Source organism: Anopheles stephensi, chromosome X (genome assembly GCF_013141755.1).
Source record: "Anopheles stephensi strain Indian chromosome X, UCI_ANSTEP_V1.0, whole genome shotgun sequence".
NCBI classification, from domain to species: Eukaryota; Metazoa; Arthropoda; class Insecta; order Diptera; family Culicidae; genus Anopheles; species Anopheles stephensi.
In genome coordinates this window covers 1,534,529-1,562,247 of record NC_050201.1, presented here as the reverse complement: position 1 = coordinate 1,562,247, position 27,719 = coordinate 1,534,529, and the positions used below count along the sequence as shown (strand labels likewise).

The following is a 27,719-nucleotide window of genomic DNA, read 5'->3' as shown; positions in this document are numbered from 1 at the left end:
ATAAAAACACGCACACACGCGGACGAGGGTGCCACGGGACGGCAGGGCAACATTTGCCACAGTAAAAATAAAACGTTGACAGAATGATTCTGTATCAGGCGATGCGAGTATCGGCGGACCGTGCGGACTTGGAGCACGGGTGTTGGGGCTCATGCTGTTTTCTAACAAAGAAACAGCATCGTCCCGAGACGTTCCAAGCTTAGCGAACGGTTACCGGTGTAAACTCCCCCGCGCCAGTGTCCCAGCTGGACGAACAGCCACCAACGACCAGGGGGGAAAAAAGAACCTCAATAAACCGGACAGCAACTCGGAAGAGTGGTATGCGCAACCTACCTACGAAATCTCAACCAACGCACACCGGCGACGGAATCTGCCCCACACAATCTTGATCTTGCAGCAGTCCCCGAACGCAAGGCGCCTGCACCCCGTGGCTTTCTGTCTAACGATTTCTCGTGGCATTTGCCGGGGAGAGCTCGGGGCCACTCTGGACCCACCTTCACTATTTCACTATTTCAATCGCAGCATTTCCAAACGTCAATTAATGGGTAATTTATTTACAACGAACAATACGGCGTACAAGTTTGTAGCACGCACGGCAAATGTCACTACGGCGCATCGATTGTGTGTATGACGAGGAGGACACGGATCACACGTGCCTTGTATGCGTGAATCAGCATCCATCTCCGTGGATATCGTGGTCATCCACTCCTACAAACACTTCCCGTCATCCGAACAAACTCGGCAGTGGAGAGACAGAGCGAGTGGAAGAGAGCTAGATAATTTATTAAATATAAATAAATGGGACACTCGCTTATTAATCATATCCACCGTTCCTATCGTTCGCAGCCGGTTTTTACCTCTCTCTCTTTCTCTCATCTTCGACGGATTTTCGGGATGATTTGTTTAGACCCGGCACCGTGCTCACCGTAGCCCGGGACCGCGGTCCAGAGTTTCCGAGCACCTCCGGTGGTAATCTTTTGCGGCGAGCCGGTGAAGGTGTTTGCCTATCCGTGATGTTAAAAAATCGATCACTTCCAAGCTGTTTAGGCTTCCTTAAGTTCTGATTTGTGTTTTGTTTGTTTTGTTTACTTCTGGGCATGCGTTTGAAGGATCCTCATCCGTCCGTCACCTGACAGACCATTTGGAACGGGACCGGGTACTTACGACGATGAAAAAGCGTGACATCGAAAACACATTACGCGGTGGGCAGAAAGGAACGCACCGTCGGCAATAATCGGACACGAGCAGCCGAACCTGCCACCGACATATCGGGTAAGCGAGATGGATTGGAACGCCAGAATCATTTGAGGCGATTTTTTGGAGGTTCATGCCGAGAAGGAAGAGTACGGACGGGGTTCGGGCTTTATTTTTCACCCGATGTGGCAACCGATAAATAAACCGACATTCCATTTCCAAAGCAAACCACGCTGCAGTAATGGATCAAATGTGGACATTAATCAAGCGCAACCATACACCTCCAAACGGTTTGCCGTGCTGATACTTGCGGGCGGACGACGGGTTGGATTTAGGCCCAATGAGTTATTCGTTATTCGTGTGTGGCTGCTCCGGAGAGGTCGCGCTAAAGTTACCCACCAAGCTCAGGCAAGATAGATGAGACGTGCAGGTAGCGCTGGATCACATAAATTCATCATAATTGATACTTAACTTCTGGAGCCGCCCGTATAAACCTCGACCCATCAAGTGGAGCTGTAAGTGTGCAAAATGTCATTCTCGTAACGTTCCTTAATGGATTGACCATTTATCTCTCTCTCTCTCGCAGCTTCATTTTCCGCCTTTTATTCACGTTAATACACACTGGCTCTCGAAGTAAAAAAACAAACCCTCCATCTGACAGAACGGCAGAAGAAGGAGATCATTATAATATTAGCGCGCACACAGGCGAAAAAAAAGGGGGCAAGCAGCTTTCGGAAATTTGGCAATTCTAGCGAACTGGTGGGAAACGCAACCAATTTCGTACGATAGTGGCGCTAACTCGTCAAAACAGCTGCTCCCTTAACCCGGACGGTGCATCGCACACAAGGGTTAAACAGCGGATAAGTGAGTTCAGTGCATGCGCTTATTAGCTGTCGCAGACGGGCTGGATGCAACAACATAAAAAAACCGCTCCAGAGAATTCTCCAGGAAACTCTTCGGTCGTGCCTGTTCGGTGTTGAAAGTGGCTGTGGCCGTCTGCAGATGTTTGGTGGATTATCTGAGGTCCTTGGTGATGCTCGCAACTTGTCTGCTTTTTTTTTTTTTTGTTTCGTTGGTCCCGGGCATCGATCATCTGCTCGTTAGCGAGCTGTGGACGGTTCGGTAAAATCATAAACCTGTAACCACAACAGTTCGGTAGCACCAGGAACACTCATCCCACCGGCAAATCAAGAGGGTCCCACAAGCAGGGTCTCGCTATGGTAACCCTGCACACGAAAACGGTCCTCACTCGCTGATCAAACGTACCATCACTGCACTGCACGCTGATTGGCATCGGTGGCCCGTCCCTCGCTCGATTCTCCAAGTCTTCCACCATCCCCAGCGGGCGGTTCTGTGTGTTTAAGTGCATGCCACTTTTCAAAAATTACCCAATTTCCGCAGACCTGTTGAAAGCAAATAATGTAATTATGCTCGTAAATGCAGAAGAAGGGAATGCACATACACACACACACAAACAAAAAAAGGCAAACAACAATTCCAAAGAACGCTTCATTTGCTGTTGCTGGTGGTGGTTCGTGGATTCGGTTCACGGTGCGCAGAGGTAATTACCCATTGCCGGGGTACGCTATTGCCACTTGCAGTTGGCATCTCAAAAATCTGTTTCTGCAACAGTTTTTGGTTTTAACCTCTGGTCGGTGGCACACCGTTAATGCTTGGAGCTGTTTATTTTGGGCTTAAAATACGCCACTCCACCTTCCCAGCAGCCTGGTGCGTCGGGGCTGCTAGTATGCATAATTTCTGGATGGTTCTTTTGGAATACTGTTCGGAGAGAGATTGCTTTCCGAAGGAGTTGGATACGTCCAGCAAATTCTATTTGCCTCTTGTTCTGCTTTATCCCATTCTGTACTTTCGGGAAGTGACTCGGAAAGACACATGGTGGATGAGCAACATTTCACCGTCCAATATGTCAGCTTTCACCGGGAAGCACGGCAGGAAGTTTGATTTAGAGTTGCTGGAGCTCAAGTGTTAAGTAGCTTGAGTTTGAACTTTTTTGTCCTGATACGAAAGGGAGTTGTGGTCGAAGAAGGGTTTCAGAATTCCTAGCGATGTGTTACACGTGACAGATGTATCAGTGAGGATCGATTAAGATAACGACCTTATAAAAAAAAACAAGTAGGAATGAGCCAACTCCCAATCCAACCCATCCAAGGAAAATGAGCTGGAACCGTAGAAGAGGAATAAAAAGTAAAAACACGAGATGAAGTAATTAACCGCATGAGATGAATCTCATTTTCCGGCCAACTTGTGACAGCCCGCACAAAGCACGATGAAATAGCTCCAACTTCCTTCTGTGTTTGCTTCTTCCTTTTTTTGGGGGGGGAAGGGAAAGATCAAGAGAAGACCCCGTTTGCTGGAACGGCACGCTGGCGGTGGTGCCGTCTCAATTTCTCCCATGGATCTCTCCCATGACATGAGAAATAGGCGACAAATGTTTGCATCAATTTCAACAAACAAAGCATAAATCTTCGCTCTGCCATCCATTTGTAACCGATTCCGGGAACCTCGGACTGTTTTCCCGATGGTCCCAGCTCGCAACGGCAAACACTTGGCTGGAGAGAGCGAGAGAGTGAGATGCGAAGGGAACGAGCCCTTGCATCCTAAAGGGTCCTAAGAATAGATCTCACGCCCGACAAATGGGCTACGGTTTACTGCCACCGCTGGGAGTGGGAGTTCCGAAAGGCAAGTTATACGATGATAGGCAGCGAGGGCCTCGGGTTTGATAGAGGCCTAGACGGGGAGGAATTGTAACAAAAATCTACAAGTTAATATTTTATGCCTCTAATGCTTTTTATAATCATCGTAAATATTATTTTTATTTTCTCAAGACGCACTCCGCAAGCGACAGCCGGTTGGTCCCAGCCCAACCGTAAGGCCTCCGTCCGTCCGGCGCGGACGTGAATGAGCAGAGTGATCTCGAGATCACGAAGCACAGCCCGTGTGTCGTGCGTGAGCGAAACGCATGGATGGACGATCGATATCGGCGCCCTGACGACACGACAGCAGGCACAGAGAAATTGATGCCACGCAGGAACGAAGCAGAAGGAAACAAATTACACAAGAAGGCTGCGGATGCAGAGCGCAAACCCTTGACAGGAATCTAATGAATTAGAACACGGTCACGTTCTCGGTGCTACCTTCACGACGGTGACCGAAACGGACGAACGAACTGAAAAAAAAACCCTCAACGCACGACGTAAATGGCGTCATCGTGCGGTAAACCACACCACACAGCTCGCGCCCTGTGTGTCACGGGAAGGGATGAGAGATTTAAGTGAAATAATTAAAAATCTATTTCGAAGGATTTATGAAAGTGATGTGCTGGTTACGATCGCGTAAGGTCTACCGTACCGTGCGCAAAGACGCATGGAGTTCGGAGGTGAGAGGATCGTTTTTGAAACAAATCATCTCGGTAGCGATGTCAACCGTGATACTTCATCTTGTTGTAATGAATTATAATGTCATTGAGGTTGATATGCTTCACAACTGGGCTAAATCAAGAACAAAAAATACTCTCAGAGATATGTTGGGCAGTGAGAGATAGTGCTCGATCCTCGCTTGAGAGGAATTACTTCATGGCTTTTGTTTTCCATTTCAAACCAACAGGAGGTCATGAATGCTGACACAACTGTGTAAGATGTTCTTCGGACAACCTTAAGAGATTCTCAAGGCATCTCAAGAATGTAGTCTAGTGGATAGGTCGACGTCTGGGATCTTGTAGTAATGCCCTAAAGCTTCCAAAACATCAGCCTGATGCGTGTTTTGAGAATGTAGAATATCTTGAGAGATTCTTGATAGTTCAGACAAGACCTCATGTGCATCCTGCGCTATTGGTTAAAATGTTGGAACTCAATACTTTCGTACACAGAACATCACATCAATAAAGAATCAATTTCCCAACATCGCCCTCTGCGCTCTCCGCGCGATCTCTTCTACAGACTCTCCTGCCAGACATTCTCCAAACGGTTGCTAACGAGATAGGTGTGCCGCGCCGTTCCGGTGATAAATAAATAGGAAATAAATTGCCCCGTCAGCGACGGTACTGTTCGCGGTCGCATTAAAAACCGATCGTGCTGTCAGCAGGGCTCGAACGAAGAGGCGCAGTGCCCCTCCGACAGCAGAGGGCGCCAGCCAGAACCTCCCGGCCACGACGATGCAACGATGTGAGAACATTTGTATCATGATTTTTATTTGAAACCTTAAATACCACTTAGGATTAAGATGTCAAAGTGGCTTAGCGCTCCCGCGCATTAACCGTCGCCCGGTGACGCTTGCCGCGTCCGCGGGTGTTGCCGACGGCGCAATGTATCCATCTTGCCACCGGCGGTTGGTTTGCGCACCGCCGTATGTTTTATTTTCCTTGCTCTTCCCGCTTCCTTTCATCTCGGTCCCGGTGTACCGTTCCGGCTTCCGGGAGCTGGTTTGGCATATTTGCCGACCCCGAAAGCTGACGGTGCCACTGATTAATGGCCGTGTCGACAGCGTCATCGACCGCATATTGTATTGGCGGGTACCCGCGCATGTCCCGCGCAAGTTCGGAGTACGCGGTGCGACGCCTTAAATTAAGGCTTAACTTTTCTTTCTCTCCTGTCGCTCTTGTGTGTGTGTGTGTGCGTTTTTTACGACCACCTATTCACCATCGGAATTGGGGATTAATGCAATCATTTTTAATGCCGGGTTTTTTAAAGCCGCTGAGATGCGCTTGATCGGACGCATCGTTCGGATATAGGGGAGGAACAGAGGGTAGTTGCTGCTATTTGAGGTATGAGTTTCGTCTATCAGCTCTTGAAGGGCGCAATTGCTCAGGAGCAGGATCGAGCTCCTGAGAATCCGCGTCTCACAGCTCGGGACAACCCGTATCGGGCTGATCTGATTCGGTGCGATCTAGTACGGCATCAGGTTACGCGACCGGCCAGCTGTCACGCTATCGTCCAACATCTCCGAGAGATTTCGATTCGGATTGATTTCGGATCTCCGGTCCGCTCGGATCAGGTTACTTGTGAAGGGTGAACCACTAGGTCTTACTGCTGGTCTTCCTGGGGAAGACTAATGTCAGTCAGTGCTCGCAATAAAATGTGCACAACAATGACGACAATGTGTGGCACTCGCTAGAACAAGTTGGCGGATCGTTAAACATCGGCTGCGTGTGGGCCTGCTATATGGGACCGTTCCCAGCATCTACCCGGTAGGTGAGTACGTCAAGAATTTCATTTCTAGTTTCAGCTATGCCTGGGACTTTTTTCCCGATCAGGATCGCCTGATCTGGATTACCCTCCAAGGAAGAGAGTTCGATACCGTCTCCGTATCATCTGATCTCGATCCGAAGTTCGTATGTCCGCGACGATAATGAATAATAACGCCCGGACGAACGACGGCTAACAGACACAACCCAATTCCGAGAACCACAGCCTTCCCACAGCCATAGGAACCTGTCCGTCCGCTCGGAAATTGATCACTTAACGAAAGTTATAGATTATTTTATTTCACCAGTGACAGTTGTCCGTTTCGTAGCTGTCAACCCACGGCCCCGTAACCCCGTAACATGCACTCCACGGCGGTTGGCCCCACGCGCGTACCGGCACCGCATCGTCCACACACCCCGCTTCCACGCAGCCACGGTGGGTTCTCCTATAAATGAGGGCTTGTTTTGCTGTCACATGTGTGTATATAAATATATAAACGAGTCCAATTAAAGGATTGACTTTGGGAAGTAAATTAATTTAAACGACCAATTCAAAGCTAACAATAAAAGGTAAACAAAATACGAAAAGTTTAAATTATGGAATTATGCTAATGGTTTCTGTTTTATTTATGTTGGTAGCGTTATTTTCCGCTGTTCGCTCTGTTCGTGGCGTTCGTTGCATACGCCGGCGTTTCTCGCTCTATCGCTCCTACCGCACCGGGGTCGGTTGGGTAGGTGCGTTCGGCAGGTCCGCGGTAGACTCGGTGTCCAAGCGTCGTCGGAAGATTGGTCGCGCACGTTGCTTTTCAACACCGTACCGTCCGGCCCAACCCGGTGAGTCACTGGACTATGAAATCCATATGGCTTGCGTACCTTCGAAAGAGGTCTGCGACATTTGGTTTGTACGCACACGCATACGGGTTAGTCCAATCGAGCGTCCAGAAAACGGCCCTCGCCTTAGACGCGACATGGAAACGGGTTTGGCGGGGACTCGAATCAAATCAACCATAAACGATGGGACACAATAACGAACCTATCAACACTACGGTTACGGATGTTCGTTCGACTTCACCTCTTACCACCGGACCTGCGGGGGCCGCTCGATCTCGATCTCGAAGCAGGGGAATTGATTTCAATCATTATCTTATTGTTATCTTACACATGGAAGCCAAAAAACATGCTTCCCAGCCTCACCTAGGTTAGATAACTCTACCACAGAGATGCTACGGCGGTTCCGTAGACGCTGCTGGTGGAAGCCTGAGAAGCAGGCAGTAGTCACCGTAGCAAGCAGCAGCAGCAGCAGCAGCATCAGGAGCAACGACAGCAGCCGGCTACGGGAGATGAAAAATCGAGAAAAGAATAATCTACGACAAGCGAACCTTATCTTCATCTCATAACCTCAACCTGCCGTCGCCGTACGAGGGTACGACAGTTTTCCGGACTTGGACGAGAGGATAACGTGGAGGGCCGTGGCGATTGGAAGTAGTAGCAAATAAAAAAAAACAAAACCATCAGAAAAAGAAATACTTTCCAACTGAACCTCTGGGGAGAGCAAATCAAACAAAAAGATATCTAAGGCTCAGAATATTGGCACCGCGGGTTATAGAAGGAGAGAGACACAGGCAGCGTTCCAGAGACCAGCGCAACAGCTCTCGTTCCATCTGACAGCTATAACTTACTTTTCTTCTGCCATTCTGGTAGAACGCTTCCAATAATTCTAATCGGTTTCGCGCACTCTTTCCAGCGTACAATGATGCAAATCTCCCTCTCTCTCTCTTCCACGGAACCCGATAAATCTATTTTGTTTTATTGTGCTTCTTCCGGAGGTATCTATTGGTTTTTTACGATGTGTCTGTTCTTGCTCCAACACAGTGCTCCTGCGTCGAGGAATCTGGGTTCCACAACAACAGTTTTTATAGGCGAAAGGTGGACTCGCTTACGTTTGGTTTGATTTTTATTACCAAAACAAGAAGAAATAAAACTAGTCTCCAAAAAACACAGTGGACACAACAGCGTTCTAAACATATTGCTGCAGTATGTCCACGCACGCAGGAGACTGTGCGTCAGATACGCTGCTGGACATGGGGCGTAATACGATGGCAGGCAAGTTAATGTTGTCTTGGTAGGCCATTCACCTTGCGAATATTAGCGTATTAATGATGTTTGTGACATTTGCAGTTGATTGTATTAGTTGTGCACCATTTTATAGCGGTGCAGGCCAAGCAGCCACGCTATCTTCCAGTTGGGGCGTACCGGTATCTCCAGTTTGAGGAAGTTATAATTAAAGAGACTTCGAATACGGCATCGAGTGCATCATAAAATTTGACCCAAACGCTGCGTGCTGGCACACTCTCATTAAATGAGAATTCTGGGCCCACAGTGGGAAAGTAAAGCAGGACATTTATTAAGCTATTAAACCAGTGCCACGACCGAGTGTGGGATGGATCCTGGTCGGAGGTGCTCGTTTATCTCGAAACTGGTCAGCCGGTGTGTTACGATGTCCAGAACCGACCGACAGGACTCGAACGAATAAATAGTGCGTGAGTGAGTGAAGTGCGAAACGTACGAAAGGTGAGGGAGCAGTTACCCAATTAGCTTACGGCAAGCGACATATGATACTGAGGAACGTCCCCGTGTACGAAAATGAACATGCAAAACAGCTTATTCCCACCCGGTTTCAGCCCGCAAGATTCGGCTGGGTTTTGGGGCCAGAACGATTCGTTAGCCGGGGATCGCCAGTTTGACAGATCGTCGATACTGCTCGGGAAGGCCCCCTGGACTTGGGGTTCCAGTCCGGAGATTCTCGTTGGAAGCTGTTGAGAATGAAAATATGGGGAAGAAGGAAAAAAGTAAACCAACCAAGCGATGATATCTTCAAGATATCTCATCGAAATCCGCAGCCTAATTGGAAACTATCATAGCAATAGACCCGGAGGCCCCTAAGGCGTGACAAGCGCGCCTCAGCTAATTATGGGAGCTATTTTCGTTCGATCCCAAAACCCTGATGGGGTGCCGAGGAAACCAACGGGAGGAACATTTTTTCGGACGGAACCGGTCGCGAACCCGTTTGCTGCTGCTGTGCTGCCGTGCTGCTGTCCTACTCACAGCCTCCACCAAACTTCCTCTTGGTGTGCTTAAAACAAAAGACCAACTTTGGGTAACGGAGAAGATGACGGTGGGATGAGGATGAGACCACGGGGAACGCTCACTTTACATCTGAAGGTGTCTGAAGCAGTACGTTCTCGCTTGATTTGTGATCCTGCTCGGCTGGATGCGACTTAATGAAAATCAATTAATAAAATGTGTATAGATGTATGACTACAAACCATTCGTAGCTGATACCGTTGGACGAAAAGCCAGATGCACCGTCCGGACCAGATGCCTCGGCCCTCGGTTTCCTCTCCCTTTCCGAGCCGTGCCCGGGACTGCAAGGAACGCACGACGTAAGGAAAGCGAGCCCCAGAGGAGAACGACAACCGTAACATGAGCAAACAAATAAATCGAAAACTTATCTAATAAAATACCGTAGTTTACGATCGTTTAATGCAAATGGCTGTAAAACAATGAGGCCCATGGTAACGGGGCCTGGGGTCTGGGTTACGGAGGCCGAGAAACTGGAGCCGTACTGTGACGATAACGATCAGCGTCGTGCGGGCTATAACAACTCCAACAACGCGAGCGAGTCTGGGGCGCGAGGGCTAGAATGAAGAACCGGAGCCTGGCACTGCTGGGGCTTCTGCAGTCGGTGCGCTGGAACAGGGAAGCGAATGATGCGCGTTCACTGTTCGGGAGACCTTGCAGACCAGCATCAGACCGAGCGGAGTGGAACGAACTGAAGGGGTGGAATGGTCTTGGTGAGGAAGTTCCCGGAGATTTTGGAGTTGTAAGCCTCGGGAGAGCACACTTGTGGATTTGATGATTCTATTTTAAACCAAAAGAGTAACCACGAGCTAATGGATGATGTGTACGTGACAGGTGTAGCTTAACCTTACAAAATACAATTAGTAGGATAATACAAATATTGATCGTTGCAGAGGTTCTTCCTATTTCTCTTGGAAAAATTCATGATGTACACTTCAACCATCGAACATGATTAGAACATTAATTTTGATGATCCAACAACTTCTCGGGGACGGGAAGTTTTATCTTCTCCGCAGATGTGAAAGTTCAATCCATCCCATCGCACGATTCGTACGATGGGGAAACGTACCAGCTGCTGCGATATCTTTACGCTCCGATAAGAACCCAACCGCATCTTCTTCCCCATTTCGGCCGACAAGCAACACCGGAAAAAAAAATCACCCATCGTTCTAACACTAACGCAGATTGGACACGCACCGCGTCCCGACTCTATTGTCGAGGTGAGAAAAATCGACCGAGCATCGGAAAAACCTGCACCATTTGTTGCCATTTTTCTCCCGCGCGCTTACCGAGGGCGAGCAGCTTCAAGCATCAAGTGACCATAAATCATAGCCAAATTACTCTTCACCACGCAACGCGCCCGGTCGGCGTACCGGGTGAAACTTCCATTTTCCGTCTCACGGGTGGCGCACTGAACTTTTGGTGACCCTTCTGCACGGTTGCTGGCAGGATGGTGTGATGAGATGTACTTACAATCTAATGGATGTTTTCCCCTTTGTTATGGTATTGAAAACAGATTCCAGCTATTGTGGCGAAATGGATGAGGTTAGGATAAATAATCGGAGGCTCTGGTCTACGTTTTTCTTGAGTGTGGTATCGATTTTAAACAATCAGATCTTGTGTTTTCGTTCTATTCTATCTATTCTAGGTTCTGAAACTGTAGAATCAAGAGATAAAAAAAACATCACAGATCTTCTTCAAACTAGCTGAGAACCAAGTTATATTGTGGAGATGTATAGAAATAAAGATATCGCTCAATATACGCTACCACACATAGAGATCTCCTCAGAAAATACCATTCGGCAAGATTCTATCTACATCCACTCCAGTGTAGCACCCCTTAATGCGACCAGCAGCAGCAGCAGGAAAAAAGGCCACGGTACAATTATTTTCATTTCTTTAATGCACTCCACCGGCACCGGCATCTAATTCAACATAATCAAATTTAGATCAAGCAGAACCGGGTACGGAACCTCCCGCTGTCGAGGGAAGTTGTCATGTTTAGGGTGAACTCTACACCGGGAGAGTACTCGAAAAACCATCCGGATCCAATTTCTCCCGGCAGTCCGCGGCCGTCGAGCGAAGGGAGTGAATTCGCACCCACACGCGTTACCCTTGGTAACCGATAAAAACACCGACGGCAGGATTAACGCACCGTGTGATGTCGAGATGGACGATACTTGTACGTCAACAGTTCGTCATTAATGTCATAGTTGTGCTGTCAGTATTTTCGGTCACTATCGCGCACGGTGTATGAAGTCTGCATGACAGCATCTCGTCAGCGTGCGTTGCTCAGATTGACAGATAGCGAGACTGGAAGCGGGGCGAGAGAGTACTGCTGCCTCAAATCCATCCCACTCGATTGTTCAATTTGTCACCAAACGTTGGTCGATAATGTGAAGCGGATGAAACAGGGGTAAAAAGAGCAGTACAATAATACAAACAATGCGTGCGAGGGCAAGATCTAGTTACCAATTTGGTGGTCACGGGCCAATCTCTGCAAGGCGGTGCATAATTAGGTAATCATCAGAACTCAGAACATTTTGTTGATGAAAAGTCCTCGTGCTGGTCCCACCGACATTCGCAATATCAACTTTGAGCGCGAAATCTGCACACGATGCAATCGGCACCTACGGCACACGGCAATCTTCGTCTGGTGTGGTGGTGTGTCCACTCGTACTTCCCCGTCTCGGATAACCTGTCAAAACAAATTCATACCGACAATGCGCATCTTGTCGCGTTACGGGCCATAAAGTACCGGGGGCGGTACCGTTTTGGGCTGGGCGCTGTTTACTCACCGCAGCCCGGACTACCGGTCTACCCTGGTCATTATATCCATCCAGGGTGGAGCTGTTTACCTAACCGTTTCGCATGTCGCCGCTGGTAGGTGCACGGGACAGGGCGAGACGGACGGGCAGTCACCGCGGTCTCGCACACAACAACGCAACGGGGTGCTTTTGTAGAGTTTTATTGTTTGCATGTTATCGCTTGTTATGGCACTTTATGTTCTCATTTAGACCGTAACTCAATCCTTAAGGACGGGGTGATGTCCGGAAAGGGAAGGCAAACGGAACAAGCCAAATAAAAAAAAAAAAGGATACAGTGTTGTGTGTGAGAGTAAGACGTGATGCTGGACTGGATTTTGTCTCCTTTCTGGGCATAGCTTCCACGAGACAGAGAACACCAACGAGCGAGAACACGGTCCGGCACGAATCAAGGATTCAAGGTTCGTCCAGAAACGGCAAGGAAGCACAGCATCAAAATCTTGGAATAAAATGTTCTTCTTCTTCTTCTGCTGCTGCTAGGATCTCCCCATAATCTCTCCCCCGGAACACCTCCAGTCTGGACTCCACTCCATCGGTGGGTCTTTCACTATCCCGGTCCGGTGCCATTGTTTTGGGGGCTGACATCCGTGTCCTCCGTGGACGTCGATTGAAATCGCCATGAAAGCCCTCCAAATAGCACCGCTGCGCTGATATTTGATCCAGTGAGCGTTCGTCCCATAATAAAACCTTCCACAGCGCTCATGTTGGGCTCTTAAGAAGAAAAAAAAAACAACCGAGACCCGATCTTTGCCTGCCTGTCACCTGTGGACATTTTTCATCCGTAATTGATAATTTATCTCTGTCAAAAGAATTGCGACAGTTCGGGCCGACCGCATGCTAGAAGGTTTGGCCTTCACTCTCGCAGACTGTGCTGGGAAAGCGAAGGAACGCTTTGCGCTTGTGTCCTGTTGTCGCAATCTCCACGGTTTTGAGGAAGACCCGAAGATGCCGCGCGGTGCCGCGTTCGGGGAATGAATATTAGATAACATGCACACGCAGCAAAAAAACATGGACAAAAGGCGTGCAGCAGGCGGCAAAAGGAAGAATAGAGAGAGAGAGTGAGAGAGACAGCGAGGAGAAAACATGAAATCCGCCTGGGACCCCAAAAACGCGGGCTCAACTGTGGCGGTATCTTCATCGCCGTACATACCGTCCGCACCAGGATCACTGAGGTACTACAACCTCGCTGGGATAGATGGGAGCTCGACCCTTTAGAAATTCCGACCCGTGCTGTAGGTTGTTGTCGTTGAAATCGAAACTTCACCTCGTGTGTGCGAAGAGCGCTGTTGCTGTTGGTTTTTCGTCCGTCTTGTCCCGGATTCCGGCCCTGGCCCCACCGTGCACCGGTTCCCACTGCTTCAGGTTGGCCTTTGTTTGTTTGAAGCAATTCGATGGCGACGGCGCAGGATGCGATGAATCTTATCGCCATGGTCATAATTCTTGACCGGATGCATTTTTTCGGCTCTGTTCGGTTGCAAATGTGTGTGTGTGTGAGTTTACTTTTTTGCCACATAGGACACCCTGGAGAGGGAAAAAGGATCCAGGGATGGGAGAATAAATTAAGTCAACGGTGTCCGGTGGTTCTTGGATGCAACGGGCACAGATAAAGAATCCCGATTGAGATTGGTAACTACGTTGCGAGCTGGAGTAGAAGGTTTCGACGACTTCAAAAAGGGGTAAGCTCTGGGCTGTTCGGAGTTGCTCCAGACTATCGGTCAATCGGACAATACTGACAGATGCCTACTGTCCATTGTGTGACATTAGTGATAAGAGATCCTCAAGAGTTCAGGAACGATCGTCCGGAGATCTTGGAGCAATAGACCAGAGTCTTTCGATCTAGAATTGCTATCCCCTATCATTGGGATTCTTCACATCTTCAGCTCCAATTTTAACTTACCTTATCCACTTTCAAGATCTCTCGAATAGGAGTCGAATTCGGAAGAGAACCATAATAGAATTACCAACCATTACCGACTAAACAGCAGCAGTAACAACAGCAAAAAGAAACGGAGAAAGGCAAAACACTAAAGCTGCTGCCACACTCGCGCCCTTCCATACCAGCGGGCAACATAGAAGGGTGAAACGTTACAATAACTAAATGTGAATTTAATTTAGCACGCGATGGACGTATTTCATTTTCAATTTCATGCAAAACAGTTATGAACGGTGGGTCTCGGGTGAGTGTGTGTGTGTGGCACGCACACGCGGGAACTTCAGCACGCCGTCCAGGACACGCCAACCCAAAAGTTGCCCCTTCTATTTCAAACGGACAGCTTTGCATCGAACGTACCGTGAATAATTGCATACGAAGAGAGAACGAGCGAGCGAGTGGGCTTGTTGTTGTGAGTTTTTTAAGGGTAACTGTGCCTGGAACGACTAGAGGTGTAATATTTAATGGGTTTATGTAAACAAACATGGCTTAATGGGGTTTGTTTGTGGCGGTATTGAGCATGGGGAGCTTCGAAAGTGCTGCCTAAGTGCTGCTTAGTAGCATTGAAAGGCAAAGAAAATGATGCACCTAGAAACAAAACACATAATCATGCTAAGAAATCGAACGAGCAAGAAACAATATCCTGTAGTCTTTACCTACTCCTTGACAGTCCTTCTCTTCGGTTTGGTCGTCAGAAACTCTCCTGGCCTCAGAAGGCTCAACTGTGGAGCTTCACAAAGTAATCAGAATGTTATCCAATGGAAGATATACCCACCAAGAGCTGTTTCAGATAATATCACGATTCTGAGTCTACTGACTGGAACTAGCACTACTGACTTCTCTTTCTTCTATGACTCTACAACTTTAAGTGGGCTTGGCCTCCCGGTAGAAAGACTTCATCATCAGCACAAGAACTCCATCACGCTTATACCAGTTACCATACCCTTTCCTATAATACTGGCAAAATTTCTTCAAGAATTTCAATTAGGTCTCAATAGTCAACAATATCTGCCCTGAGGCTAAGTTTTCATTCACAAGTTAGTCTTACTCTAATGTCCGTCGCTGTAGCTCCACTAACTACGTTTAGATTTAGCGTGACACTACCTTCACAGCCCTCATGCAGTCTGTTGAGGAAGGAAAAGCTGGTGCGACAGGATATAGGTTACCCCTGCCTAAATTTGCCTGCCTTTTCCCGCCTCGTGTTCCCTGCGATAACTTTACTGTTTGTTTAGCTTTCACCATATCTTGCACGCTTCTTATTAACGACTTCCTGGCGTGCCACTGCACTGACACGTAGCGGGTGAAAGTGATTGCACCTTGCATGCGTTGTGCGTGCGCTACCGTTGCGAGGACCTTTCCCGTTCGCTTTCGAGGTCCTTCCTTGCAGCAAGGTCGCAAAACCTTGAAACCGTGACGAAATTATGCAAATAATAGTAGCTAGCGGGAAAGAAAGTGTTTTTGAAACCCATTTTAATTTCGAGGTTTCAAATGTTGACAGCTGTCAAATTTGAAAGAGCCGGTAAATTAAAATTCCACTCCTGCAAAAGAAAAACAAAAGAGCTCTTTTAGTATAATTAAAAGCTATGTAATAAAAAATTAATCATTTTATAGGAAAGTCCATTAAAAGCAACAATGTTGCGTACGAAAAATGACTCCTTTTCCCGTTGGTAAAATGGCACAAGTAATCGCTTCTTCTGCGCTTGATTCTTTTCTTCTCTTTCCCAAGGATGGAGCACTGAATGGGGACAGATAATGCAACAAACACAACCTCCCCAAAAAACATACAAAAACAGAGCCCTTTTCAATGGTGCCGACCCGGGGCCCGACTATCCGGACTGCGGTGTGCCGACAAAAGGGCTGCAGAATCGATTTTTCGATTGCGATTCCGTCTGCCGCCGTTTGAGTGAATGATTTATGCTTATGATCAATTTCCACCGCGCAGACGCATACACACAAGCACACGCGCACGCACTTGCCGGTTTCGTGCCAGGATTGGACAACTGTGCTACAGGACCACGATTGTGAGAAGGAATATGGCACAGAAGGCCAGCACTCTCTCTCGCTCGCTCGCTCAGGTCGGCCAAAATGTTCGTTGGGCGGCAAGTACAGCGTGCGCCGTACATTTACGAATGGTAGTTCTGTTTGCATTTGCCTCATTTTCCCTATCATCGCCACGGTAATGTTCGCCAAAAAGGGGCGAAACCCAGCAACAACAAAAAATCAATTTTTCCGCACTGTACCGCAGAATGCAACATTCATTTCGTCTCGATTAGCGAGCGCGATCATATTCCGCGGCCCCGGTACGGCGCCATCACCGAGCCGTGCGCATATTTACGTATTTAAATCGCTTAATAAGGATTAAAATATTGCGATAATATAAATCTCCCGGCTGGAATTATTTGATTACTTCGATCATGTTTTGGGGCAAGCTGTGTGTCGTGTTTTGTGCGGGGGTTTTCCTCTTTTATTTTGCATTCGCCCCGTGTTGGGCCAACGCTCAACCTCAACCCAGCGCGTTGGGTAAAGTGAAGCAGAAAGACGAACATTTCGGTTCGTTTGCACGGCGAAAACTGCCGCTGGCACCGGCAGTCGACGGGGCAAAACCGGGCAAACAGAAATATTTTTCCATTTCATTTTCATCTAAAGCGACTTAAGTACACCGATAACTTATGGCTTTCTTTATGCCCGCTTTCCTCGTTGCGGGCTTTGTTCCTGCGTTGTTTTCTTTCTTCCCATTTTTTCTTTGCTCTACATAAAAAAAAGTTCACTTACTGGAACGATATATCGGTAGGGTCTGTGAAGAAGCGTTGTAATATTTCCCCGGGATGTATGGTATCTGTGGCGTGTGGTGCGATGAACGATAAGATGGGTAGGAGTGAAAAGGTTCTACCATCTTGTCACTTATTTGAAGTTATAAATGTGAGGTTAAATGACGTTCGTCCAGGACCCCAAACCTTTTTTGTGCTTGCTAAACCCAGTCTACTGATACAGCTCGCAAAGATTCAGAAGTAACAGAATAGCCTTCAAAAACCTAGAGCTTTATCCTATACCACTAGCATGATTTCCTGAGCCTAGCAATATCTACCTATCCTTCGTTACTGAGCGCTATCATCTTCATGGAGAGAGAAAATCTGGGAGTGACAGCTCCACCAGGAAGGCGTATCATAACCTCAGTATGCACATGTCAGTGGAATAAATGTTGGACCTAGGATTCGACAGCAAAACTTTCTTTAGACAATTAGGTCGCACAATAATGTTCCTTAGACGAAGAGATCCTTTGCATGGAGAGTTCCTTTACACGGTGAGGTCTCTTGGATTTTAGACTACAAGATCTTATAGACAACGAGGTTTCCTGTACGGTGATGCCATTTGGAGGTCTCTAGTACGGTTAACAAAGTCACTTTGATGAAGAGGTCATTTAGACGAAGAGTTCCTTTCCACGGTGAGAACTCTCGAACGAAGAAGCCTCTTGGATGCTAAGTCCTCTTTAAACAAAGACGGATATCCCTGAAGGACGAGGCTCACTCGCCTGGATTTCTGCAAGGCTTAACTGATCACTACATCTAGTCCAAAGAGCTTATCCGGATGTCATCAGCGTTCTCGAAGATACGGATTGACATGTAAGCGTGTTTTGCTCTATCTCTGAGTCACGTACCAGGATAAGGCATTTTTTTCCACTTCTTGCAACCCTGTATTAATTTACAAAATGCTAAATGGATGCAAAGTCGAAAACACTCCTTCAGGCGCCCTTTTTCTTTCGGGCCAGTGTTGGCCAGACGACCGGATTTTCCGCGCACCAAAAAAAAAAAGGATCATGCAACATCAAAGGCAGCTATTGCCGCAATACCGTTCCGTTCGCACTCAGTCATCGCCTGTCGGGGTTATCCCATTCTTTCCCCAGCACTCCGTTCGATCATGTTCATCCGTACCGCTCGAAGGGACACAACCTTACCGGGGAATGTACGGATGAACCTCAATTGTCCGCCTCTTCTGCTCGGCCTCGTCGTCGTCTAACCAAAGTGCGCTGTTTGTTTTATATATATTGATTTAAGGTTTCGGTTTGGATTTTGATCGAGTCGATACATTGGTCGCTTTGTTGTTGCGCCATTTTTTGTCTCCCCTCCCCCCCCCCCCACTCCCCTTCCCGCACCAAGTCGGCCGTACGTACTCGGCAGCAGCGACCTCTAGCCGCATGTTAAAGGGTGCGCGTCGTCGGCTTTTGTAGCGATGCCGCCACCCATAAATCTCGTCTGCCGTGCAAATAAATGGCATACCGACGCGTACCGCGTTTCGCAAACAACTACACCACTTCGGTTCGGTTCGGTGAGCTGGTTCGCCGTTCGCGTGCGGTGAAGTTCGATTGCGTGAAGCAGCCGATTGTTGACACATGTTGCTGTGCGCATTGTGGAAAAGTGTCTCAAGTTCACAAAAGGCTAATGGAAAATTCTTCACGTCTGGGGCGGCGGCACTTAGGCCACAACTGAGACGGGGTGCTGGACGTCTGTCACCAAGCAAGAATGCCGTGTCTGTCAACGTGTTAGGAGCGTCGGAGCGGACGTGGGCTTGGTGAGCTTTGGAGGACGCTCAGCTGTCATCACTGTACGGAGGTCATGAGTAACGGGCTCACACGCGTACTTGCAGCATTGTCCTGATCGGCAATTCTCGAACCGCTCGACACCTTGGATCGATCACTGTACCTGTGCCGCGGATACTTCGGTCTGTGCTCTGCCCAACATAACGGTGCGCACTGCGTCACGGTTCGTGGTATTTTCGTAGGAATGTTGTCAAAAAAATCCTCTCTCTCCCTCTCTCGTGGGGTTCCGTTAAGGCTCCGGGGAAGCAACAACCAAAACGCGGGAACGGAGATGGCGGAACTGGGGGAGGGAAATATCCGAGGAGATCAGAAATCCTCACACGGCCTGTCCACGGCGCACACGAAGTTCGCGATGCGTTTTTGTGCCCTGCCTTGGCCGCCGATCTCCACCTTCCCCGGGTACGCCCGGTGTACTCGTGTCGGAACCGAGGGCAGAGCAGAAGACGGCGACAATCAGGCTCATCTCTCGCGTGGTGGTATCGTATTTCAGGTTCTCGAAATCTTCAATCTGATGGTCTTGACTCCCCTGCTGTGCTGGCGGGGAGGTTTTGTTGCTTTCATTTCGTTTTGTTTCTGCCATGTGAAGTGACGTGCTGCTGCTGCTGCTGCTGGCCGGTGAACCATTGGTTCTCCGATCTTTGCGAGAGAGACCATATCAATAGCGGGCAAACATTATCGCAGAGGGCTCCACTACGAACCCCACCGCTGCCGGGTAAGGGGGAAGACACCGAGGAATATCCGGAAGGGGAAGATACCAGAAGCAACGAAAAACAAAAACAAAAACCCGTAGCAAAACTAACCTGGAGGCGTGTATGGAACTTAAAGACAGGTTTAACAAGATTCATCCGCCTTAAAAATCAGTTTTAATTTTAATTACAATATAGCATAATAATCACCAATATAAAGAAAACAACCACAGCAAAACTACACCAAGAACATGAGAGTATAAAAAAACGAATGCAAAAAATCAACACATAACTTCCTCCTGCTTTTGCTAGAGGAGAAGAAGTCCGAGTGGCGAGTGAGGATTAGTGTTGATTGTTGGATGATCTGGCCGAGAGAGAGAGAGAGAGAGCTCTGGTGGAAGGTGGATTTTATGTTAATTCTTCCTTACGGCTTCAGGAACGCACTGCAACGCACACTGCCAACCTTCGGGTCACGGATCCATGGCAGCGCGAGTGGCGAGATTTGCAACGGGCAGCATCTAGACGCCATGGAGCAGTTGCCCAGCGCCAGACCTGCCGTCATTCCTTGCGGGCTTAACCGTCAACAAAACCAACAGACACAACGCTGTGAGAACGGACCAGCAGCAGTTCGCTAGGTCGAAACGACCAAGACACCTCACACACATCGCAAGCTCTGGAACGGCCAGTCCAGTGCATCCAGCTCGGATATGCTCGCCGAACGAACACGGCGCAAGGAACGGCGAAACGGGGAACCTCAAAACTAACAAAAATATGCGTCTTCTCGCCCGGGCACGTCAGGTCTCGTCCGTCGTGTCCGGGAACGAAGCCAAGAGTTTTGGAATATATAGGACCCGGACTCGGTTTGAAGACCGAGCGCCGAGATGTTCAAGAACTTACCTTTGGCGCTGGGCGCGCACATGCCGCGTACCGCCGATTCTGCCTAACCCTGGTGGATGTCCCAGGAAAAAAGAGAAATTTGAATACAAACCGAGCGTGCAGAATTTTTGCAACGAAACGAATCTTCCCCAAAAAAAAATAACGTAAACACCACGAAAAAGCAGCGCTACGGTACAGTTTTTGCAGGCGCCCGTGGCACGACCGATGCACCGAGATCGTCGTCTCTGGCACGCTCGATCCTCGAAGCGACGTCCCGAGAGCACCTTCGGGAGATAATTTATGGGACGATGAAGAGGAGATGATTGAAAAATTAGGGTGTAATTATACATCCCCGCATGGGAGGCGCTGCAGTACCGTTCCGGGCTTTTGCTTCCCGAGATCGACCTGTTGTGTGCGTGTGTGCCTCTCCTGTTTGCCCGGGAGATGTTTGACGGGTACCGAGTGTGAGACGACGGTGGGTTGTTATCGTTGTCACCTATTGAACGTTTCAACGAGCCCAGTAAATATCGGTGAAGATCGATTAGATTGAAAGGAGCTGGTTTTGTTGGGTGATCAGATATTCTGTTACGTAGCGATCAGAGTTCGAGATTGGGAGACTGGAATACTGAAGTGTTCGAGAAATCTCAAGAGATATCTAGGAGATGTTCATTTCAGTTTATTCACAACATTGAAAGTCGTAGAAGTTGTGATGTTGATCCCTTCATTTGTTCAGGTCTTCAGGTCTATAAGAGTTGAGAGCCTCGTAAACTGGATGTCGTAGAGTTCATATAAGAAATCGCCTTATTAGAGGTTAATAGTCCATAAAACCCAATTTGATCATACCTACAACATCATCAGACTTCTTGACGTAAGATTTAATAGGTAAACAAACCCGCAATAGGACGCCATTATACGGCTCGGCGTAGTCGCTCTTCACCAGGGTAATTTCTCCACCCTTAATTAAAGTTCATTACTTGATGTCCGGTTCGATCGCGATCCGCTTGCTGTGACAACGTCCATGCACAGTTGGTTACGGTGTGCACCAGTGACGCTTAGTATCGCTTTTTATTATCCCCAATCGGTAACCGGTCCCGGCTAAACTAATGATAGTCGACATTCCAATCTGGCCACTTGTATTGACCCGGTGCTGTTGGGTGCCTCCCAGTAGCATCCCCACTCATCTCTCGCTCGTTCTTGCTGTATCCTCACGGGGATGGGATCTCTGGGTCATTGGGATAGAACGAGGTGGTTAAGAGAGCCTAATATGACGCCCACGTCAGCTCGATTTGCGTCAAGTTTGCGACGAGATTCTTGTTTGCAGTTGTTCATCTCTCTCTCTCTCTCTCTCTCTCTTTCTCCCCTTCTTCCACTGAGCGTTCGAGGATCACCGCTGCGCTGGCTGGCAATGATTGATGATCGTATCACTTCGAAATCAAGTCAGTCAGTTTACATCCCCCGTGTACCGGGATGGATGGATGCGTGTCCATTAAACATCTATCACGAACTACCCTTTCGAAGCCATCCGCAGCCTGTTTCTGTGTATAATTGATAAAAACCAACAATATCAAACAGCTCGAAAAATTCAGAAGCTTGAAGGTACGGTAAAGGCGAGTCTGGAGACAAAACAAATTACCTGGAAAAGCAAGGTTCGGTAGCATTCTTCGATCTTGACAGCTAGCCCCGGTCCTGGGTGTATATCACACGAGTGCATTTGAATCGGGCGGATGAACCTGATTGGAGTGTAGCGCGATGAAAACTCTCGCCCAGGGAATTCGATCACCGATCGTGAATGCCCATTCGCCCAAAGATTCGCCATTATCCCAGGTTCCATTTAGTTACCACCTACTGTTTTTCGTTTTGCGTTCCCGTTTGTTGGGTGTTTTTTTTTTTCTTCGTGTTTGCCCATATTATTTTACTAATCATCAATTTGCATGCTGTGCAGCGGAACGAAGCGGATGCTGCCTTTCCGGGGGTCGGGGGTGACCATATCGTGCCCTGTCGTGTTCTAAAGTGTGTGAGACTTTCGGTGAAACGCGAGACAACGAGCGACTCGACAGATATCGGGAGGTTTGGATTTTAAATACCCATTTTGGCCTCAGATTTGTGGAGGCGCACGAGCAGCAGTCCGTCTCGGGCTCATCATCCCGGGGTCCTGCACTGCACGCTGCCCGCTCGACCCGGTGAATAAAGACCACGATCCACGGCCGACGGATCCTGGGGTGATGTGTTTGTTTTAGACCTTTATCGTATCCGGAGCGCTGAGTCAGTCAATCAAATAAAAATCCCGCCGGTGTGCCTCGCCAAGCTCGAACGTGACCTCCGATTCCGATTCTCGTCGACCCTCGCGGTACTACTACTATTGGTGCCGTGGTGTTTACTGATCCTCCAGCGAAAAATTCTTGCCCCCCTCGTTTTCGTTGAAGGAATGCTCGGTGATCTCGGAGGCTCAAAGGTATTGGGTTGACGTCTTGGGCCAACCGCTGTCTCCGTTACGGACGAATTCTTCACCGTACGACTTCCAGCTGATCGTGGAAGAGGACTTTGACCACAAGTGGGTCCTCCGTTCATGGTGAACCCGTTCATTTCGATGATCCCGCACACAATCGAAACGGACACGCCAGGGAACGCACCAGGGATTTGATTGATACGGGTATGCACTGCGGGCGGCTTCAGTTTTAAGACATTCCGCGGGATTGCAGAAGCTGATTGATGACATACGACACGATGGATGAGGTACGCGGATTGGAAGCGACTTCAAAGCGACAGACACACCACTCGGTTTGAAGTTTGAACGGAGCGAAACGAACCTGTCTCTACAAAGGGGTTTTTTTTTGGAAAGTTTGGTAAGAATTTGTTGCTTTTATTCATTAGCTTTAGCCAACTCGAACTGTTTGTTTACATTTATTGGTCACGGCTCGTACGATACCCTATACACAACAGCGCGTTGCCTAGAAACAGGCGTAACCATCATGGCACTAGCAGTTCACTGACAGTCTTTACATCTCGTCAAAGTCCCGCACTACTTCACTTTTTGCCCTTCTTTTTCTTCTTCTGACCCTCGGGCCAGGCGAATCCGCGTGACTTCAGCACATCCTGGATGTTGTGACAGATGTAGTACGCGTTCTCCATGGCCGCCTCATTAAAGATGTCACCCTGGAACTTGGACGACTTGCCACCCTTACCCTTGCCCTTCTTGCCTTTCCCCTTCTTCGGTTTCGCCTCACCATCCTCCTCGTCGCCCTCCTCCGCTTCCGGTTTATCCTTGGCCGGTGTGCTGGAGCCACCGGCCGCTCCTCCGCTGCCACCTGTACTGCCGCCACCGGAAGTATCCTTTGCTCCCTTCTTTTTCTTGCCCTTGCCGCCCATCCCACGCACAACAGGGACCACCTCGCACGATGCTTGATGATACACTGGTCTGTGCAACTCCGGGGACGATTTTACGTACACCCAACAATAACACAAGACATTGATCCAACAAGGTGTTGCTTGGTAACGGACTAACGGAGCTTGAAGCGGGTGGTGCCATCTAGTGTTGATTAAGCGCAGCTAGAATGTGTCAAATGGTACAGGGTTTTTAGCCCGGTATCAGGCATTGAAGGGAACCTCAGAATTCCCAGAACACCTCAAACCTCAAGTTGCATAATCCAACGTTCGCTTGAGAAAACTTCTTGGTGCTCGGGAAACGGATGGAGTCTGTGCCCCCCCCCCCCCCCCCCCTTCTGGAAAGCAGCAATGGAACGACCATTCATCATGGGTCGTGAATTGGCTTCATCCTCAGGTCCGCAATTGGTGGTAGGTACGGTTCACGCTACGCACTCGCGCAAAGAAGCATAAATATTCATGTGCGAACCAGAGCAACCTCACCGTACTAGGCGGTCCGGCCCCGATCTTATCGGAACCCCCCACCCGTTTTCCACGTCCGATGAGGCAATAAATATCGAAATTAAATTTCGCTTCTCGCACACTCCCCTCACCCGGTCCTGCCTGCCGAACGTGGGACGTTTCCAGACCACTGTCATCGATGGGACGGTAAAAAGGGAAGAGATGTGAAGCTCGACCGAGCTCGTAATTCTTGTCGGCCCTGCACGGCCGGTGGTCCTTGCGGTTTGTGCGCCAACTTTGTGTGGTTGTTTTTTTTTTTGCTATCCCCCATTTGGGTGGAAAAATGCCGCGCGAGATTTGCTTTTCAGCGCCTTCACTCATTATCAGCGTTCGGTGGCAATATTTTTCTTCCTTACAGCGTGAGGATTGGGGAAATGGAGGAAGCCTGAAGATGATAATCATGAGCTGCGAGAGATGCACTTTCATGCTCACCTACTTCAAGCAGAGACCTACACAGACTAAAGGAACGCATACAGAGAAAACGGCCTTCGGGAATGGAGGATCTCTCGACGGTGCCGTGACCAGGATCCACGATCCGAATTTTCGCCCGTACCCATATAAATCATGCATCGGTGCAACACCGCCTGCAAAACTATAGCCTTCCCGGGTGACTCGATGCGGTTGGTCGGTCGGGAGCTGCAGTAGGTTTTCGGGCAGGTCCTCCGGTGTACCTCCGCGGCAAATCACGCGCCATCTGCGCCGTCGGCGGACTACGGCAGGGCTGCCGTGTTGCAAGATTTATGAGCACATTGCCACCTGATGGTATAGATCCTACACCGCTCAAAAAAACAAAGGAGCATCCCTGCCCAAGGTTGATAAACTCTCGCCGTAAGGTCGTATCGTAATTAATCGCTGGACTTGCGTCCGGGCTGCTGAGGGTTGACCCGAAATCTGCGAATGACCTGCACGCCGCACTAAGCCGATGTGCAGTGCGGCACCTTGTTACTTCCACGGGGAGAATCTCCCAGAGACCTCGGAGCCTTGCACTCGGTCTCTAGTCCTCTTACAACACGATGAGCCGAGAGCATCTTGCTGGGTGGTAACAAGGCGCAAAGGTGGAAGGTGTTGAATGGCGGCACGCCCTTCCTCAGCGAAGGACTAAGAAAACAAACGTCTAACAAGCTTCCAGCACACTCAGAAGACTTGGGCAACAGAAAAGGGAGATGCGAAAAAACCAAGACACTCGAAACAAAAAAAAACCTCTCCAAGATCGCTCCGGTTTGCATTTCAACGCCGTGCCAACGTGGGTGCCACATGCTCCGGACGCACACTATAATTAGGGCTTCATTAAAGGGGTGGTCCTATCAATTTTTCCATTTTCGTGAAGACTCAGACGCGCCCTTCGGGAACGGACAGGTAGGCTCGGCCTCCGAAGTCGCGCGAGACGCGAAAAAGGGTCCCGAGACCCGAACCCGCTGCCCCGGCGTCTTCACACCCGCTACCCGCACCTCGCACAAGTCACACACTCGGCCCAGAGGCTGCTGCTGCTGCTGCTGTTGTCGGGTGTTGTTTGCACACGGCGACCGGGACGCTGGCAACACAGTGCCGGGATCGCGGGCTTTTGCCATTAATACTTTATTGTTTCTATTACTGTTACGGTAACTGTGCTATTATTTTATCCGCGTTTCCGTTTTCGCTGGCCGGTTCGCCGGGGGTTTTTTTTTGCCGACCGACAACCGGGAGGCGTGTGAAGGACGATGTTTGATTTTCGCGAACGATTTGTGTACTTAAGCAACCGAAGCTTCGTCGCTGGCCGGACACTCGGTACGAAAGGCTGTTGGGGACGACCCTTTGCTGGTTTTCTTTTGCAGGGCTTTCGGAGCCCTTTCGAGGTTTGTTGAAAGAGGCAGAAGAAACGATTGGCGACGAAATGATGAACGAGTAGCTTCAGCTCGGAAGAGTTATTTTACCTAGTTCAGAGTTGCAATAGGTATCGGTGTAGAAGAGTTTGAACGAAGCTAAATCTAGGTCTAGGAAGAATTCTGATAACTCTGACATCTTGGAAGAATTTCTGAACTTTGTAGAGGAGCTTATTCTTTGTCAGAACTTGGTCGTGAGGTGATATGATGTCAGGGCATAAAACGATCTTAACTAGTCGAAGATATCTAGGAGAATGTTGTAGGAGATGTTGTAAAATGTATGGACTTTGAAGAACCCTCAACAAAATTGCAAGGGATGGCTCAACCTCAATCGTTTCAACAAACTCTCCGAAGAGGTAAACATGTAATTTACATATCGTTTATGACACACAATAAAGTAGGGAGTTGTCCGTTCAAGCTCTCCATTCCTTCATTGCTCGCAAGTACGTAAACATACTCCTCTACGAGACTCGGCCAAATATGTAAAACGGTCTCATCGTGCGTCGACACCATTGGCATCATTGGCAAACTTCCCAGCAAGTGTGTATGACTTATTGCACGATACGGTAACCGTCACAGGCGTCGTCAGTTTTCCGGACAACTCAGGACGGTTCCTGGCTGGCTCAACGACCTCCGTGAGAGCACCATGGAGGAGACAATTTTTGGTTATTACAATGGGTTTTCCGTCGTGCCAATGTCGCCTCTAATCGGCCCGTAGCTTCTGCAGCCGCCATCTTACACACGGAGGCTCGTGGTTGGTAATCAATTTTCATGTTAGAAATAAATTGACAATTAACATACTAATTAGGGGACAGGCTGCCCGTTCTCATATAAATTTTGCACGTAAAGCAACACCGGCTCTACACCAAACTGCCCGGTGCGCCCGGACCGAAGCCCCAAGACCGAGAAGACCCAACGTCCCGGCGAACGTTGGGTTAAGGTGTATCGTTAATATTGATTTATGTGCCCAGGTCCGCCCCAATCCGATAGTTCCAGCCGGGAGTGTCTGTTCGTGTTTTGTGTTGTTTGTGTTATTCTGTCAAAGCTGAATGGTGATTTTTATTATTATTTACCTTTTATGTGTGTATCGTTAGGTTTTTTTTTGTTATCGCGGTTCGTCAGCACCTGGATGATGGTATGTTTTGTTTTTGTTCTGCTGTGAGAAGATTCTTGGCCGGTTCGTTGGTTTACGATGATAGAGTAAGAGCTGTCGGAAGCTGTCAGAATAAGGAGTGTTGAAAGACTATACTGTCATTCAGCCTGGAACGCTTCTAACTGAGAGTGCAAAAGTAGCTGAGGCATCTGTCAAAGGCAATTCAAGATTAATTCTCTCGTAGTGATTTTTGGACGAAAGTAATCATACGAGATTGATCCTCTTGTTGAGGCAAGGCGAAAGATGGGGCTAAAGTCTGAATAGATCCTAGCCCCTAGCCCCACTCACGGCACTCACTTTTCACTACTGAGTTACCTTAAATTAAGGTTAAAATTAAGGTTTCAAATTTGACATTTCAGTTCAACCTGGCCATCATCCA

The 27,719-nt window shown here is 48.6% G+C and overlaps 1 protein-coding gene and 1 long non-coding RNA gene across 3 annotated transcripts; one reads left to right on the top strand and one right to left on the bottom strand.

Moving 5' to 3' along the window:
- The first annotated feature begins 873 nt into the window (after nt 1–873).
- Nucleotides 874–4,903, top strand: LOC118503012. 2 transcript variants are annotated; one of them, XR_004905106.1, is made up of 4 exons: nt 874–969; nt 1,110–1,272; nt 1,419–1,709; nt 1,781–4,903. It is a non-coding gene; the product is annotated as an uncharacterized LOC118503012 (long non-coding RNA). The 2 variants fall into 2 exon arrangements; XR_004905105.1 differs by having other exon boundaries at nt 899–996.
- An 18,402-nt stretch (nt 4,904–23,305) lies between these two features.
- LOC118502996 (small lysine-rich protein 1) lies at nt 23,306–23,973 on the bottom strand. The gene has a single exon (XM_036035808.1). The coding sequence runs from the start codon at nt 23,810–23,812 to the stop codon at nt 23,471–23,473; it is 342 nt and encodes a 113-aa protein (XP_035891701.1). The 5' UTR covers nt 23,813–23,973; the 3' UTR covers nt 23,306–23,470.
- Nucleotides 23,974–27,719: the final 3,746 nt, after the last annotated feature.

Coding starts and splice junctions, on each gene's coding strand:
- LOC118502996 (XM_036035808.1), bottom strand. CDS start 23,812: ATGGGCGGCAAGGGCAAGAAAAAGAAGGGAGCAAAGGATACTTCCGGT.